The 14520-nt window shown below is 42.8% G+C and overlaps 1 protein-coding gene across 1 annotated transcript in view; it reads left to right on the top strand.

Annotated features, from left to right (window-relative positions):
* LOC138526778 (uncharacterized) overlaps positions 1-14520 on the top strand; it is a 281718-nt gene that overhangs the window by 128116 nt on the left and 139082 nt on the right. Inside the window, exons 4-5 of the mRNA XM_069637467.1 lie at positions 5260-5490; positions 7116-7343. Coding sequence (XP_069493568.1) covers positions 5260-5490; positions 7116-7343 — 459 coding nt within the window. The remainder of the gene's footprint in view (positions 1-5259; positions 5491-7115; positions 7344-14520) is intronic.

Raw genomic sequence — 14520 nt, 5'->3', positions numbered from 1 at the left:
TAGAGGAATAGTCTCAGGCTCCCGAAAGATGTATTTAAATCGGATAGACTTCTGGCAAAGAAAGACATGAAATCATTTGATTCAAACCGGTTCCACAAATTGTTTTTGCGATTTCTACTAATGAATGACCGCATGAAGAGGTGCAACAGTGGGTGGTGCAGTAGTCTGATGCAAATATCATGACACGAGTGGTCCAATTGATGCTGGGATTATGAGTCATGAGCCAAGGCAACCCTAGTATAATCGGGTATACAGGTGATTTGATGATATTAAATGCCAATCTTTCATGATGTTGGTTGATCTCCAGCAGTAAGGGCACAGACTGATGGTCAATAAGTCTGGAGGCCAATGGTGATCTGTCGATAAGCTGTACTTCGGCATTCTGTTCTCTTTTTTCCTGTGGTATGGAAGAAGACTGTGGTATGTAAGATCCCTATCTACGTAGTTGCCCGTTGCACCACAATCCAATAATGCTGTGGCCAGTACAGTTTCCATAGGTTTAGTGCCCCAGGTCAGACAAACCAAAAAGATGAACGAAAGAGCCGGGGACATCAGGGATCCAGTCATCTCGGGAAGGCTTTTCTCCAATTTGATAAGGCCCAATCTCTGCTTCTCATCCTGAGGTTGGCCTTTCAGTTTTCCAGAGCTCTAGCAGGTCGTACAGGACATGTCTTCAGAAAATTTCCGGATCTCACACAATACATACAAAGCCAGTTAATCCTCTGACGTCGGCTCTCGGCTTCAGTCAGGGGGCCACGCAAAGCTCCAATCTGCATGGGTTCTCCGGCTGTTTTAACCTTGGGTCGTTGCTATGGACTTTGGCGCCTGGATCCTTGTGCTGGTATAGGAATGGTCGGATCGTCTGCGTTCTGTTTTGCTTTCTGTCAGACGATGGTCGATCCTAATGACTTGGCTCTATCAAGCCTTGTAAGGACACAGCTTCAGGTATGTGTATTAACTCGTCCTTATAGTTATCCCGCAATCCTCTCCGAAATAGGTTTTCAAGTCAAAAGACACTTTATAGAGTGCGCCACATATTCATTCATTGCTGTTAGATATGCCCATTGGTTAACACGTGTTCTGGTCTAGGGGCCTTTTTCAAAACCAGACATCTACTATCATTACATGTTGCAACAGAGAAACATATGTATATGCAAGACAGAGATGAAGGGGTTGGAGTAGGGTAGGATTACGAGCTGAAAAAAGATCAATAAAAAACAAATAAGAACAAAAAGGAAATTATTTTAGAAAAAGTTAACAATTCCATGTCATGTTGTAAAGATTACATCGTGACAATATCATAACAAATGTGTTTCTGTTGAAACCGATAAACAAATGTCATATGTCCCATATTATTTATCTCCTGCGATGCTAAAGTTCATATTAACATCCTGATGTATGCAAGGATGTTATACATTTTACCACCCATAATCAAGATTAACAAATTGGGAAAGTGACTAATATTGGTTCCTAGAACCGATTGCTTTATAGCCTTTAACATATACCGGATAACCTTCCTGGTCTGCCTAAATAAATCTGTTAGCAATGCCATGCTTTACTATGCGCCATTCACACTGCCAATGCATTACTCACCCGATACTGTAAAGAATCTGCCTCATGCAAGAAAGTTGAATTTGCCAAATTAACCAGTCCCGGGTTAATCCCTCGTTGCTCTGTTAAAATAAGCATCTGGTACCAATTGCACGTGTCTAACTTAGATCAAAACAGAGTCCATATGATTGAACATATTCCCCACTCTAGTTATATGACTACAATAGTAGTGTGCCACAAGTTCCCCATGTCACAGTGCAACTTACACGAGTGGCATTATCGTGCCGGTTGTTATGTAATTCAGAGTCACCTCCCCACATTTATGTCTGTATCATATACAAGCAATGCCATTCAATATGGAGTATGGGGAACTCTCCTTTGGCACTGTAAATGTGACACAGCTCAATTACAAAGTGAGTCTAGTGGAACCTAATGCTGTCGCAGAGAGATTCTCCCTGAATACCCCATAACTTTATTATACAAACTATCCGAAATAAGGTTAGTTGAGTGTTTTCAGACCATAATGTTCTGTGGCTAGTTGTTTAAATCGACCGACGTAGGAAACCACATCTTGGGTGCCTTGACGGAGTTCCAGCAGCTGACTCTGTGCAGTAGCAGCTTGATTAGGTGATTTAAACACATACAAAAAGGCTTTCTAGAATCTGGCAAAGTTGGCAAGTAATGGGCTTTGGGATGACCCATATGGTATTACCCAGGCCAATGCATTTCCAATAAGATGGCTGATGATGTAGCCAATTTTGGCTTTGTCGGTGGAAAAGTGAGAAGGTCGAAGCATGAACTGAATGGTGCAGTGGTTACAGAACTCTGTGAGCTTCTGAGGATCCCCATACTTCAAAGCACTGGTGTGACCAACTACACTCTCAGTACAAACAGTGGAAGTTGTCATAGATAATGCCCCTCATAATGTGGCATTCTCAGCTTGTAATGCTGCTACCTCTGTGCCAAATTCCAATAGTTTGTCTCTCAATCCCTACAAGGCCACCATCTCTGCTTCGGTAGAATCAGTCAGGCGTTGCAATTTGTCGAGATGTGCTCCCTGTGATTCCTGTTTAACTGATTTCTGGCGCTGTTGATGATCCATCCACGTTAGTATCGGGGAAGTGGTATCCGTCCATTGCTGTTGAATGTGTATTGTGGAAGTCCACCTTTGCAAACAAAAAGGCAAAAGAAAACTGAGTTTAGTTTCAGCAGCGATTCCCCTCAAGCAAAAGAGGTTGCGACACACTGGAAACCGTGCTCGCACTGCTAATATGCTCAGCTGTGGCCAATGGTAGGCATCCGCCGGTGTACTGCTCATCCGTGGCAACAGACAACGCTAGCTGAACTGTGCATGCACGGAAAGCTGACGCCGGCGCATGCCCAGCGTGACCAACATGGCGGCCCCCAGAGGAGGAGGAGGAGGGCCAAGCCGCTGATGATGGCATGGGCGATCCCGAAGACGCCAACATGCCCGCCACGGTAAGGAAACGTGTCAGGCTCTTCGGGTGTGCGCTTTGATCACAGACTCTTTTATTGACTATTAATTAAGGTCTCTGGGGTTTGAAGCAGCCACTGGATTTTCTGCTAAGTCCTGGGCTCGGCGTTAAGCCCATTTTGATTTGTCTTTAGCTCTTGTGCAAAATTCTCCAGTTCTGCACATTCTATGGAACAGATATCCCATGACGTATGGAATAAAGGGAATGGTTCACTGCAGTATCACTGACATGGAGGAGAAGACAGTGATTGTAGGGAGGAGGGCTTGAAGTTCTTTTGAATCCAGCAGGGAGAAAATTTAAAGTTCTTTCACTTGACAGTGATTTGTCTTTTCTCAAGAATAATTCACTGAATGCTGGTTGCACCACTATGCCATGCCAATAGAACAGCTATGACATACTGAAATCAGTCATAGTTGAGCAAGGCTAGTAAAAAGCCCTTTCTTCTTAAATAAATGTCCTGTGGGTTATGTAAGGAACTCATGGTGGCAACAGTAAAGACAGACACAAGTGATCACAGTTCAAGGGTGTTTATTGAACTACAAATGCAGGGTGGAAAAACAACTAACCTAAACCTAAATCTAAGATGGGAGCAAGCGTCAACCATCAAATGAAAAAAAGGCAGTACTTGTGGGGTAATGTTCTCAATAAAGAAAGAAGTGTTAACAAAGTCAGGATGTGATTGCCAGGGGTCTCACTTGCCCACGTTTTGAGCATGGGACAAGGTGGATCTCCTGAGCAAAGCACACACTCGAGCCTTCCCAGCATGAGTCGCCAGTTCCGTACTAGCTATCGGGTACTTTGATGGTTAAGTCTCTTTCCAATAAAAAGTCTCTTGCCTTCGAGGGCCTGATGCATTCAACAAACAAACACAAAGTTCTATTCCACATATACTTTGGGTGACGGCTTCAGCCCTGGGTCCCCCTCTTCCGAGTGCAGATGACCCCACAAATTGTATTCAGCAAATCAATTGAACAATTCCTTTCTCAATGAACTTTGGGTGGTGACTTTCCACCCCTGGATCTCCCTCTTCCGAGGTCAGACTCCTTTTCAAACGCTAGCCTCCCTCCTTTGGGTTCACAATGGATTTCTTGCATTCACGAGTCTTACTGTCTTTTCAAACAATTCACTGTGGACATCCCTCCTTTGGGTTCATTCCTGTCAACACACTGTTCATGTATTAATTTTCACCATGCAGGAGTCATTTCCCTTAGCTTCGCAATCACCTGTCGGTCAAAGACTTTCAACGGTACAGAGGATTTTACAAGACCCCCGTATGACCACTTTGACCTTCTTTCGCCTCTTCTCAAGTGCTTCTGGATACAGTAGTTTCTACCAACGGGTAATCGCCCAGAATTTCCTGCGTGAACACCCACATGGTGCCGGACTCCTCTGTTGCTGGCTTTCCCCCTCTTTTGTCAATTGTAGCTTTAACCTTCTCACACGTTCAAATTAGCCGTTGGCTATTTATCGTTCAATAGAGTTTGGTTTCTTATCGGCTCTTCCCTCGACTCACCGGCTGTGATGAACCACTTGGCTTTCAACTTCTTTGAGTCAAGGTTGGTACCTCAGTGACCCGTGTCTCTCCTCGGCTTTGTTATCAGCAGAGGAGGGTCTCATGTACTGTAGACATCTGCTTCAACACACGCTGGCTATTGTTTGCAGACCTATGATTCCATCTGCAGAGGTTTCACAGGCCTTGGTCGGAAAGGGCCCGGTTGCTTCTCTCCTTGTCAACCTCTCCATCTGCGCCAGGTTTCTCCTCCTCTTGAACTGCTGTGCAGAATTAGCTCTCACGTCGTGCGGTCTGCCTTGCTCCACTTGTGCTCCACCTTTTATCCCTGTGAGGAAAAGAATAGGCCATCTGGTGTGTGTGATTCTGGTCAATTGCCTGACTTTGCCTGACCCTTGTATTGGGACATGTGAGGTAAACGGCTCTGGTGTTAGTCCATTGTCTTCCGTGTTGTGCAAAAGTGTTTGTGTCGGGAAAGGGGGAACTGGATCCAATAGCAATGGCCGTGTCCTGGCCACCTGGATGACAGATCCCCGGGTACTAGCTAGAGAGACACCTGCAGGTTTCCCACAGCTAGAAGGGGTGACAAACTGGCTGAAAGGGGATGGATATTTTCAAGTCTTCCCTCTGTTACTCGAATGCTCAGTGTAAATGTGAAGCATCAATGACAACTCTGATTAAAATGTCTGTATTTGATTGCAGGTCTCCAGAAAGTTCCAGGATCACTTTCCAGCTCTCAGTGCAGCCTTGCATCAAGTACTCAAGCAGCAACGGTCAAGGCACTTGAGGCGGAGGATCTGGACACAGACATGGACCAGAAAATGGAAGACATGAGTGATGAGGCTATGCTAAACAACATGCAACAGCAGCAGTCAAACACCCACCCGTTGGGCCCTGCAAAACCTAATCATTGCATTTCAAAGATACAAGAAGGTATTAATGTTTAATGGGTCAGCCGTTAATCCTTTACCCCAAACAAAGACCTCATTGATATTTAGAACAAGGTTATACACACATTGAAAAGCAAAACACATAACACATCTTCGTGCACAACACATGCATTATTTTTGTATTGTAATAAAAGCCATACCTTTTGCATTTGTCAATGGTTGTTATAAACTGGCATGATACTGTTATATTATCGTGCTGCCATTATTATAGTCTACTAAATAGGGTTGGTACAAGGGGCCTCATCACGAGTTTGGTGTTAAATCAGTAGGAAATCCACTCATTGATCCTCATCATAAATTGGGCAGAACAGTAAAAATGCAACGGTAACGCTATTACTGCTGCATTACCGCTCCACCCAACTATGAGTTGGGCAGAAAGTCACCCAGCTTTACGTCCAGTTTTGAGCTGGAGGTAAATCTGGTGAGTTTCAGCCCATTTGTGGCGCTATTACCGCAGTACAAATTGCCCCGCGGTAATAGCGGGCAGCATGTCCCAAAGAGTCCTAAGGACTGTTTAAAAAATGGGGACTTATAGCCTTGTGGAAACTTGGGATCCAGCGCTAATTGCGCCAGACCGAGTTGCGGTAATGCTATTTACGATGGTGGTATCCCGGCGGATTTACCGCTGGCATACCGCCAAGCTTCTGATGAGGCTCATTTACTGTTACCACCACTTGATCCTGTGGATTTACTTAGGAGTAACAAGCAGCAGCCCGGTGGTGTAAGTCCCCATTTTTGGAGTCTCTAGTACTCCATGGGGATTTTTAGCCGATTGATCTCCAGTGGCAATACCACAGAGTACATCTGATGGGTTTTGTCTGGAAGATGGAAGATTTACCTCCAGCTTTCTGCTGGAGGTAAATCTTCCACCTCACCCCAGAACTCATAGTACAGCTGAGCGGTAAAGCAGTGGTAAAGTGGCACTAATTGCATTACTGCTACTTTACAGCTGTTTTCCTCTGCACCGCTGTACTCGTAATGAGGCTCTTCTATTTCAGACTGTTAGTGTTCACTTGCGCTAAAGACTTAATGCTAAAAAACTTAAAAAATTAACTTATGCATATGGGATATTGTGCAACTGATGCCTCCACTGGCATGTGGGAACAGTGTTTATTCACAGTATCACACATGTCCTTACTTTTCCAGTGGAAATAAAGGTTTGAAGCAGTGTTCGTTCAATTTCAAAATCGCACAAAATGCAGGTTTCAATATCTTTTATTGTACTAACTGGAATTGTTATGCAGAGGTGGAACAATGCATAAGCTTTCAAAGTCCCATAGAGTTCTTCCCTAACATGTTGCAGAGTGAAATCAATGTTTGACAGTCATTTGGAGAAATGTGGAAGTACAAGGCATAGCCATTTAGGTTGGTTCTCCCTGTTTGGGAGATGTGGGTGGGGCAAATATGTTATTTATGTTTTGCTGAATTTGAATCATCTGAACCTGCCACCTGCTCCTCCAGGTTACTCATTCTTTAACATGGGCCTTTTCCAACTTTCCCGTTGTACGGGTTTAGTGACTGGGAATGGTTCATTGCTGGTAGAACGGGAACATTAAATGGGAATGCAAAAGCTCAGCCCGTTTTATAACTCTCACCTCTGCTTTGCAGGGCCCCAGAAGGTGTTGGAGCTACTTGTCCACACTCTCAGTGCTTTTGCCACTGGCCTGAAGCTCCGGAAGTTAAAGGAGGTTTTGAAGAAAGAACATGGAACAGACCTGGATCAGCTCAGCCAAGACATGGGTTATTCGGATACTCTTGACTTGCTGCAACACCTGCCAGACATCCAAGTCCTTAATCCTTCAAAACCTAACAACTGTGTCGTCCAGCTTCAAGGAGGTATGTACTCCTCCAAACAGATTTGGGAATCGAAAGCGGAGAGGGAAGGCACTGTATTTGATGTCTAGTTGTCGAAGAGGAAAAGAGAGCAACTACAGTGCGGAGTAGAGGGTATGCTGAAAATGCAATGGCTATGGAAAATACGGCAGGCAATGGAGAGCAACCAGAATGAGGATAGGTACCAAGTTGCTTTTCAGTGGGCACCAGATAGGCTGATATGGTGGGAAAGGTCCTCTGATCCACAAGGAGGGTTCAGTAAGCAGGAGAAAAGTAGAAACGTGGCAGGGTTTAGAGGGAGGACAAGACTAACCAGCGATATGGGTATCTACACACAGTAAATAGCCAGAAGGACTGTCAGCTTTTCAGCATATTCTAAAGGAACAGAAGAAAGCTGGGTAATGAGCTCTGTGGGTGTGGACAGATGAGCATATATTCCATATGCCAGCTGCTTTACTTCTGCCCACTGTGTCTACGCCTAAGGAAACATTTTCTTTTAAGAACTTTGAGAGAGTTACAGATCTGGAACTATAAGGAGGTGTTAACTTTCCTTTTAAGTAACCAATTTGTGGAAGTAACAGCAAAGGTAGTGGCCTATTCTGCTTGAAGCGTAAGTGTGAAGAGGAGTTTTCAAAGCGTAGTCTTGTGAGGGGTTCTGACAAGCCAACTTAAAGGTGTACTTCAAGTATAAACCTAAGTTCTAGACCACACTCTCAATTATAACGCTGCTTGACAGTTAGGCTTGGGGTCAGAGGCTTGTTGTAATATAAATTAACAAGAAGATAACCTGTTAAGGAACAGAGGTCCATATAGGTCAGAATGCAAATATAGTATTTATTAGACACAGGCAATCAGTAAAATTAGCACACTACTGGTAAGTAAAATCCTTATTTGACATATATCCCCTACATTTGGTAACACCTAATGGGTTACCTACCACTTTATATTCGACATAATTAACGGGCAATTTACACTGTAAATGGCTAAGGTGGAGGGAAAAGTGAGTAAGAATAGTTTCACAAGCCTTATGTAGGCTTGAAATACCTTTGCAACAACAGCAACACTTTGGAAGTCCAACCCTAGCTTTGTGATAGTTTAGCCCATTACAAGCGGGTGTTTCTGCCCAGCAAGTTCTTGATAAAAATCACTTTAGAAATATTCAAAATGACCGTCCCGCTATGGTGGCAGCAGACTACCAGACCCTAGATCCTGGATGATCAAAGAGATGGCTCATGACCCAGATTTCACCACCTTTGGCCCGATAAGGGTGATATTTTTAACTTAAGGGCTTTGAACCCAATGGAAGTAAATGGACAATGGGATGCTCAAAGAGATATAAGGTATCTCGATTCCCATACTCTGACTTGCAACACCACAGAAACTGCAGGACAGGGAATCCATGGGGACAATGAGCCCTACTGTAGGGTTTGCAGTGGAAAGCTCACATGCAGTGGGTTCAAGGGTGCCAGTGACGGGTAGTTCAGGTTCAAACAGAGATCACAGGACAGGGTGAAGATGGCTTGAATTCAGATCCAGCAGCACAGGAGGATCCTTCAGAAGAAAAAGCCAGGGGTAGATGTGAGTTCCATCAAGCCCTTCATCATGGTGGCAGCATCAGGTTTTCAAGGTGCCAGCAGAGTGCTGAGGATGTTGGCAAAGTTTCCAGTGATGAAGCAGGAAGGGGCCCATACAATACTGCAATCCATTCAAGTGTGGGCCAAATACAGACCCGACGATGACTCTGTTCTTGAAACGGCGTTGGATGTAGAGCATCAGATTGGTTGGGCCCACTAGCTCAGATGAGTGTTCAGGTCTTCCCAGTAAATTACTCAATATCACCTAGCTGATTAACTGTTATCACATGCAGTAATTACTGGGTGACCGGAAATATCCTCATGATTCCAAATAATTCAGTGCTTTCCGTTATGTTCCATTTTGGAGTCCCTACATCAAGTACTGCTTTCGTGTTTAAGTAATTACCTGCACACAAAAACAGGCAGTAAGAGTTTCAGAGTTTGACGGAGTGGTAATCAACTGCTAGTACTTAATAACAGGCTGTTTTCACTGCCGCCAAACTCGTAATCAGGCCTTAAGCAGATAAAACTCAAGAAAAGCATATACCACCGAAAACATATATTTACATATGTTTTGGGAACTAATTCAAAAGAGTTAAGGTTAAACCAGCAAACACGTAAAGTCTACAAACATCAGAAATAATAACGTTAAGGTAACAACATAATACACTTTATTAATTAATTAAAAACTATTACATTAAAATCAAATATCATGGTAAACTTAACGCACCCTGTTTTTGTTTTGCAACATTTCTTTTTTTGCTCTAAAATGCTGTATTGTCAAAATAATGTAACATGCTGTGTCAATATTGGTCTGTTTTTAATACAACTTTTTTATTTATTTGTGTTTTTAACGTGTATTGCATTTGTGCTGCTTTGGGTAGTATTTACAGTTTCATTTGCTAAATGTACACCTATATGTTTGCATTGTTTATGCACAGTGTAATGACTACAGATGTTGTATATGTATTAATGTTACATACAGGTAAGTCACCCCTTTGCCATGCGCCTGGTGTTAGGGAGATTTATCCGTTTTATGCTTTATTCCCTCTCCTAGTGAGAGCCCCAGCACTTTTTGCTGACTTCTGGACCTTTTTCTTTAAATCCTGAATGAGTGGAGCCTTTTTCCACTCATTCAATCTTGTGTGCACTGTCTTTTGGAACTCTGTTCTTTGTATTCTACCTGTACCATGGAACCTGCCTACTCCATAGCTCTTAAAGGCATCTGTATATTACTATTGCAGCGCACAGCTCGTTATGGGCGGCAGTGTTGCTGGAGACCCTTATGGTCCTCCTTTGAGATTCTTTTTCATATCCTCAAGTAACTACAGTGCTTAAGGATAGAGAGATACTTAGTATCACTCCTGAAACATTATAGTCTGAGAGATTGGCACACACCAGCTTATGTGGAGTGCCAAAGAGATACCTAGTATCCCCCTTCTCTCTGCTCCTGTGACTTTTTAGTCACATAGACAATCTCCTAGTTATGGCTGATGGCAGTGGATGTGTTATACCAACTATTGTGTAATTGTTATACCGCAGGCTATGTCAATAGCCTCGGCAGTGCACAATAAGGGGACCCAAGTACCAACTTGCCCCCCCTTTTTTCACCATTTCTAGTATGCTTGTTCTTTGTCATCCCTCCCCCTACCATTCTGGGAGGGGGGAGACCTGTGTGTGTCTTTTGCCTTTGGTGGGAATCCTTGGATGTCCAAGCCTAGGCTCCAGAGTGTCTGGGGAGGCAGGATGTGGGGGAGGAGTTTTCCACCCCCCATACTTTGTCTGCCCGAGTGCCTGAATAGAACCAGCTGCCTTGGGGTTCTGGCTGCCCTGACTGTACAGCCAAAAGCCCCTTTCTGTAAAATGCTGAGAGAGATTGTAGAGGAGTGTGTGCTGTAACTGTATAAAAGATGAGGCTTTTGGAGTTAAAAGCAAGTTGACCCCTGGAAGCTGAAGTAACCGAAGAAGAAGACGACCAGAGATGCCTGCAGACCCTTTGCAACACAGTGAAGTTACCACTACTGTCCTGACTCAATTTTCTGTGTGGCAGAGGAGCTCCTGAGAGGACGACTCCTTCCCTTTGGCTGGTAGGAACACCCTGTATCAAGACAATCTTTGATTTGAATCATCTCCTGAGATCTTGTGAGTTTCCAGTGCTGCGGAACCCCCGTACCAGGAGATTTACTGCCCATTTCGAGTGCATCGTTCTGGAAAGGCTGAGCCCTTAAGGACACTCCAGAGATCTGATCCAAGTCACCCAGACCCCCTCATCAGAGTACTGGACTGCAGGAAGCGAAGAAGATTGACCGGGCAAATTGCTTTCTTTGTTGGCGCTGCAGAAAAGGCACCAAAATTGCACAGTGAACCAAGAAGTTGTTGAAAGTCATGCCCCAGGTCTTCCCTCGACACTGCTGCTGAAAGATCCCGTCCATTGGCCTGCCTTCATTCATCAGACCAAGGAATCCGGAGGTCGGGTCCAGAGCTGCAACATCGCGGAGCATCGAGCACAAACATTTTCTTCTAACCTAAAATACTGTGGGGGAAAAAGATATTGCTTACCTGATTCCAGAAAGTCGCTGCAGAGCATTGGAGTGAACGTAGAGGTGTCCAGGGCAACCCCCTCTTACTTCAGACTCAAGCCACTGCTTGGGTGTCTTTAGCGAGTCCTTTAACAGGGTCTCCTTCGTTGGTTTAGCCTTCGTGTATCCTTCCTAAAGGCTAGAAAGTATCCACGGGAACGTTTGATTTCTTTTGCTTTACAAGCCGTTACAAACTGCCTTTTAGCTAGGGTTGCATTTTTTATTTGAAAAGACTTGTGCTGCAAAACTGCCTCTAGAACCTGAAGCTCTACTGATAAGCCTGACTGTTTTGCCACATTACCAAGGTCCTGAGTTAGTATAGACTGATACTAAGAGTTGGGGCACTACAAACCACTGCCATAGCTTACTAAAGTCTTACTACCAAGTAGGACTTAAGGAAGACTCCCCTAACACTGGTGTTACAGCTGGTGGGATTTGTGTAGGTTGGATTACATTGGCACCTGTCTGTATTGCACCCAAAGAATCCACCCTCAAGGCTAATATACTGTAAAGTACTAAATCGTGTCCATTATGGAAAACTATAAAACAAAAGCTCTTATAACTCTTACTGTTGAAAAACGGAATGAAATGTGTAAGGATAAATGTCTTAGTACTAAAGGAAAAAAAGCTGAGTTGAGTAAGCTGAGTAAGATAAGCCTGACTGCTTTGCCACTCTAGCAAGGTCCTGAGTTAGTACAGACTGATACTAACAGTTGGGGATCTGCAAACCACTGGGATAGCTTACTAAAGTCTTACTACGATAGGACTTTAGGAGAACTCCCCTAACACCTGTCCTTAAAGATAATTAATTTGAGAACACTGGTTGTTTCTTGACAGGTGTTTTATTAACTAATTTCCCCTATGTCAACATGTGTTTTGACCTCCTATGGTCCTCATCAAGATAGGGCTAATAGTCCATCATTACACATTACATGTAATACATAAATATGAAACCATGTGACATTATTTTCATAATAGTCATTATTAACATCATCAAAACATAATCAAGATATTCAATTCAATTACAGTCAGACAGGCACATATAGGTGGGCAATGGGGAGGATCTGAGAGGGCACAGAGATGGGAGATATATATCTTTCATTAGTTCAGTAAATACATTATACATTAAACTTTGCACATTGCATACCACCCGTGTTTATGTTAAGTGCTACTGTGGAGGAGGCACACACCCATGTCATTGAGAATCCCTTCCCTCATGCCTGTAAATGCACACTATTCATTTAGGCTCCATTCATCCATTAATTCATTTCTTAGGAGCATATTTCCAACTCCTTCTTTTAATATTTATAATGCTCCAAACATGTGCATAGAGTATACCATAAATTGAGCTCACCTCGATATCTTTAACTTCAAATATAGTTGCACATTGTTCAACTAAATGTTATTTGAAGGATACATTCCTTTCCAGACCTGCAAATTTCACAAAGATTGTTTTTCTTATAAGATCTTCTGTCGCTCTATCCATTAAAGTACTGATGCTTACACAGTCTATTCTCTAACTGTTTCCCAGCTCTATAAAGGGTTTTGCACTGTATGCCTTTTATCAATTTAAATTCTCATTGTCCAATCGTATGCTGGGAAACCCCCCCATTTATAATGGTCAGCGAAAATTCTTATCATTAATATTTGAATCCTTTTGTTTCTTACCTTGCTCATCCTAGAATCCTCTTAAATCCTTGCGGCGTGCCGCCTGCGTGTTTTACTGCGGCCGACATTTTTCAAGATGTATTTATTATTGTGTATACTGTGACATCACACGCCATACGTGACACATTCTAGATTAGGACATTTTGGATAATGTTATGTATACAAGTACATGCGTAGATGCATATTCCACGTAGGTCTGTAACACAATGGCTACCTACTGATACACTGTAACTACCTACAAGCGTGTATCAATCTTGGGTGCATTTTTATACACATGGTAGATATTTAATATACACATTGCTGATTCATTATTAATTTGCTTCCCAAAGCAACCATGAATAGATAATCATTCTAACTGTTCAATATTATATTCATCATTACAAGATAGCACAGTATATCAATAATTCTTCATTATCAGTTAATTAACAAAATCATTGTTGACTATTCAAAATGGATTGTATATTGTTGACCAAGCTAATAGGACCCCTCAAAGGAAGCCCATAATTGATTCTACCAAGTGTGAGTCTCTTCTTCATATGTATTCCGCCTTACTCAACGTCAACAATTAGTTTAGGATTAGTTACATTCATGTATCTATACATACATCTCCTAATTTGGTTGTACACAAATTTAGTCTAATAAAAAATCTGAAACAATATATAATATTGATTTGACAGTTCCAGGTAATTACTGTTACTGCATACATGTTACTTATAGGAATGCCACCATTTAATTGTCTGAGTTTAATCCAATTGCTGTCGTGTGCAGCCTGCAAATCATTTTAGCCTCCATCTAACGCAATTTGAGTTGTTTATCTCCTTCTCTTTTTCCGAGGATGACCTTCATCAATCCAGTAAACGTTGGGTCTCTTTTATCATCCAACTGATAGACCGTTTGCCAATGTGCTGCAAGTGGGAACTTGGGGTGGGGTCTTGAGTCCCCACAGTATACAGATGCTCCCATATCCAGTGGTTCTTTTCTCTTATTCTACTCTACTGCCAATATATATTTTCTGACATTTGCATATGATTGCATTCACAACATACTTCGTTCTACAGTTGATCATTTCTTTAATTTTTATTTTGACTCCCCTCATTGCATTGAATTCTTGGGTATTGTTATGGGCATATTGGCACATGTGCACATCCCACATTTTGAGAAGCCAATTCTTGTTGTTTGCAACCAAGTGGTGCGTTGTTTTCTGGCCTTATTTGATAGAAAGGGTGGGCTCAATTTGTTCTTGAGGTTCGATGCCCTTGTATAAATCCCTGAAGTGACATCCACACTTCCTTTCGGTTATATGTGATTTTACGGACCACAATTACAGAGTTGTACACTTAACCACGGGCAAAACACCTG

This window comes from Ambystoma mexicanum, chromosome 1q (genome assembly GCF_040938575.1).
Source record: "Ambystoma mexicanum isolate Mex_15411 chromosome 1q, UKY_AmexF1_1, whole genome shotgun sequence".
NCBI lineage: Eukaryota > Metazoa > Chordata > Amphibia > Caudata > Ambystomatidae > Ambystoma > Ambystoma mexicanum.
The sequence above is the reverse complement of the archived record's forward strand: the minus strand, read 5'-3'. Positions and strand labels throughout refer to the sequence as shown.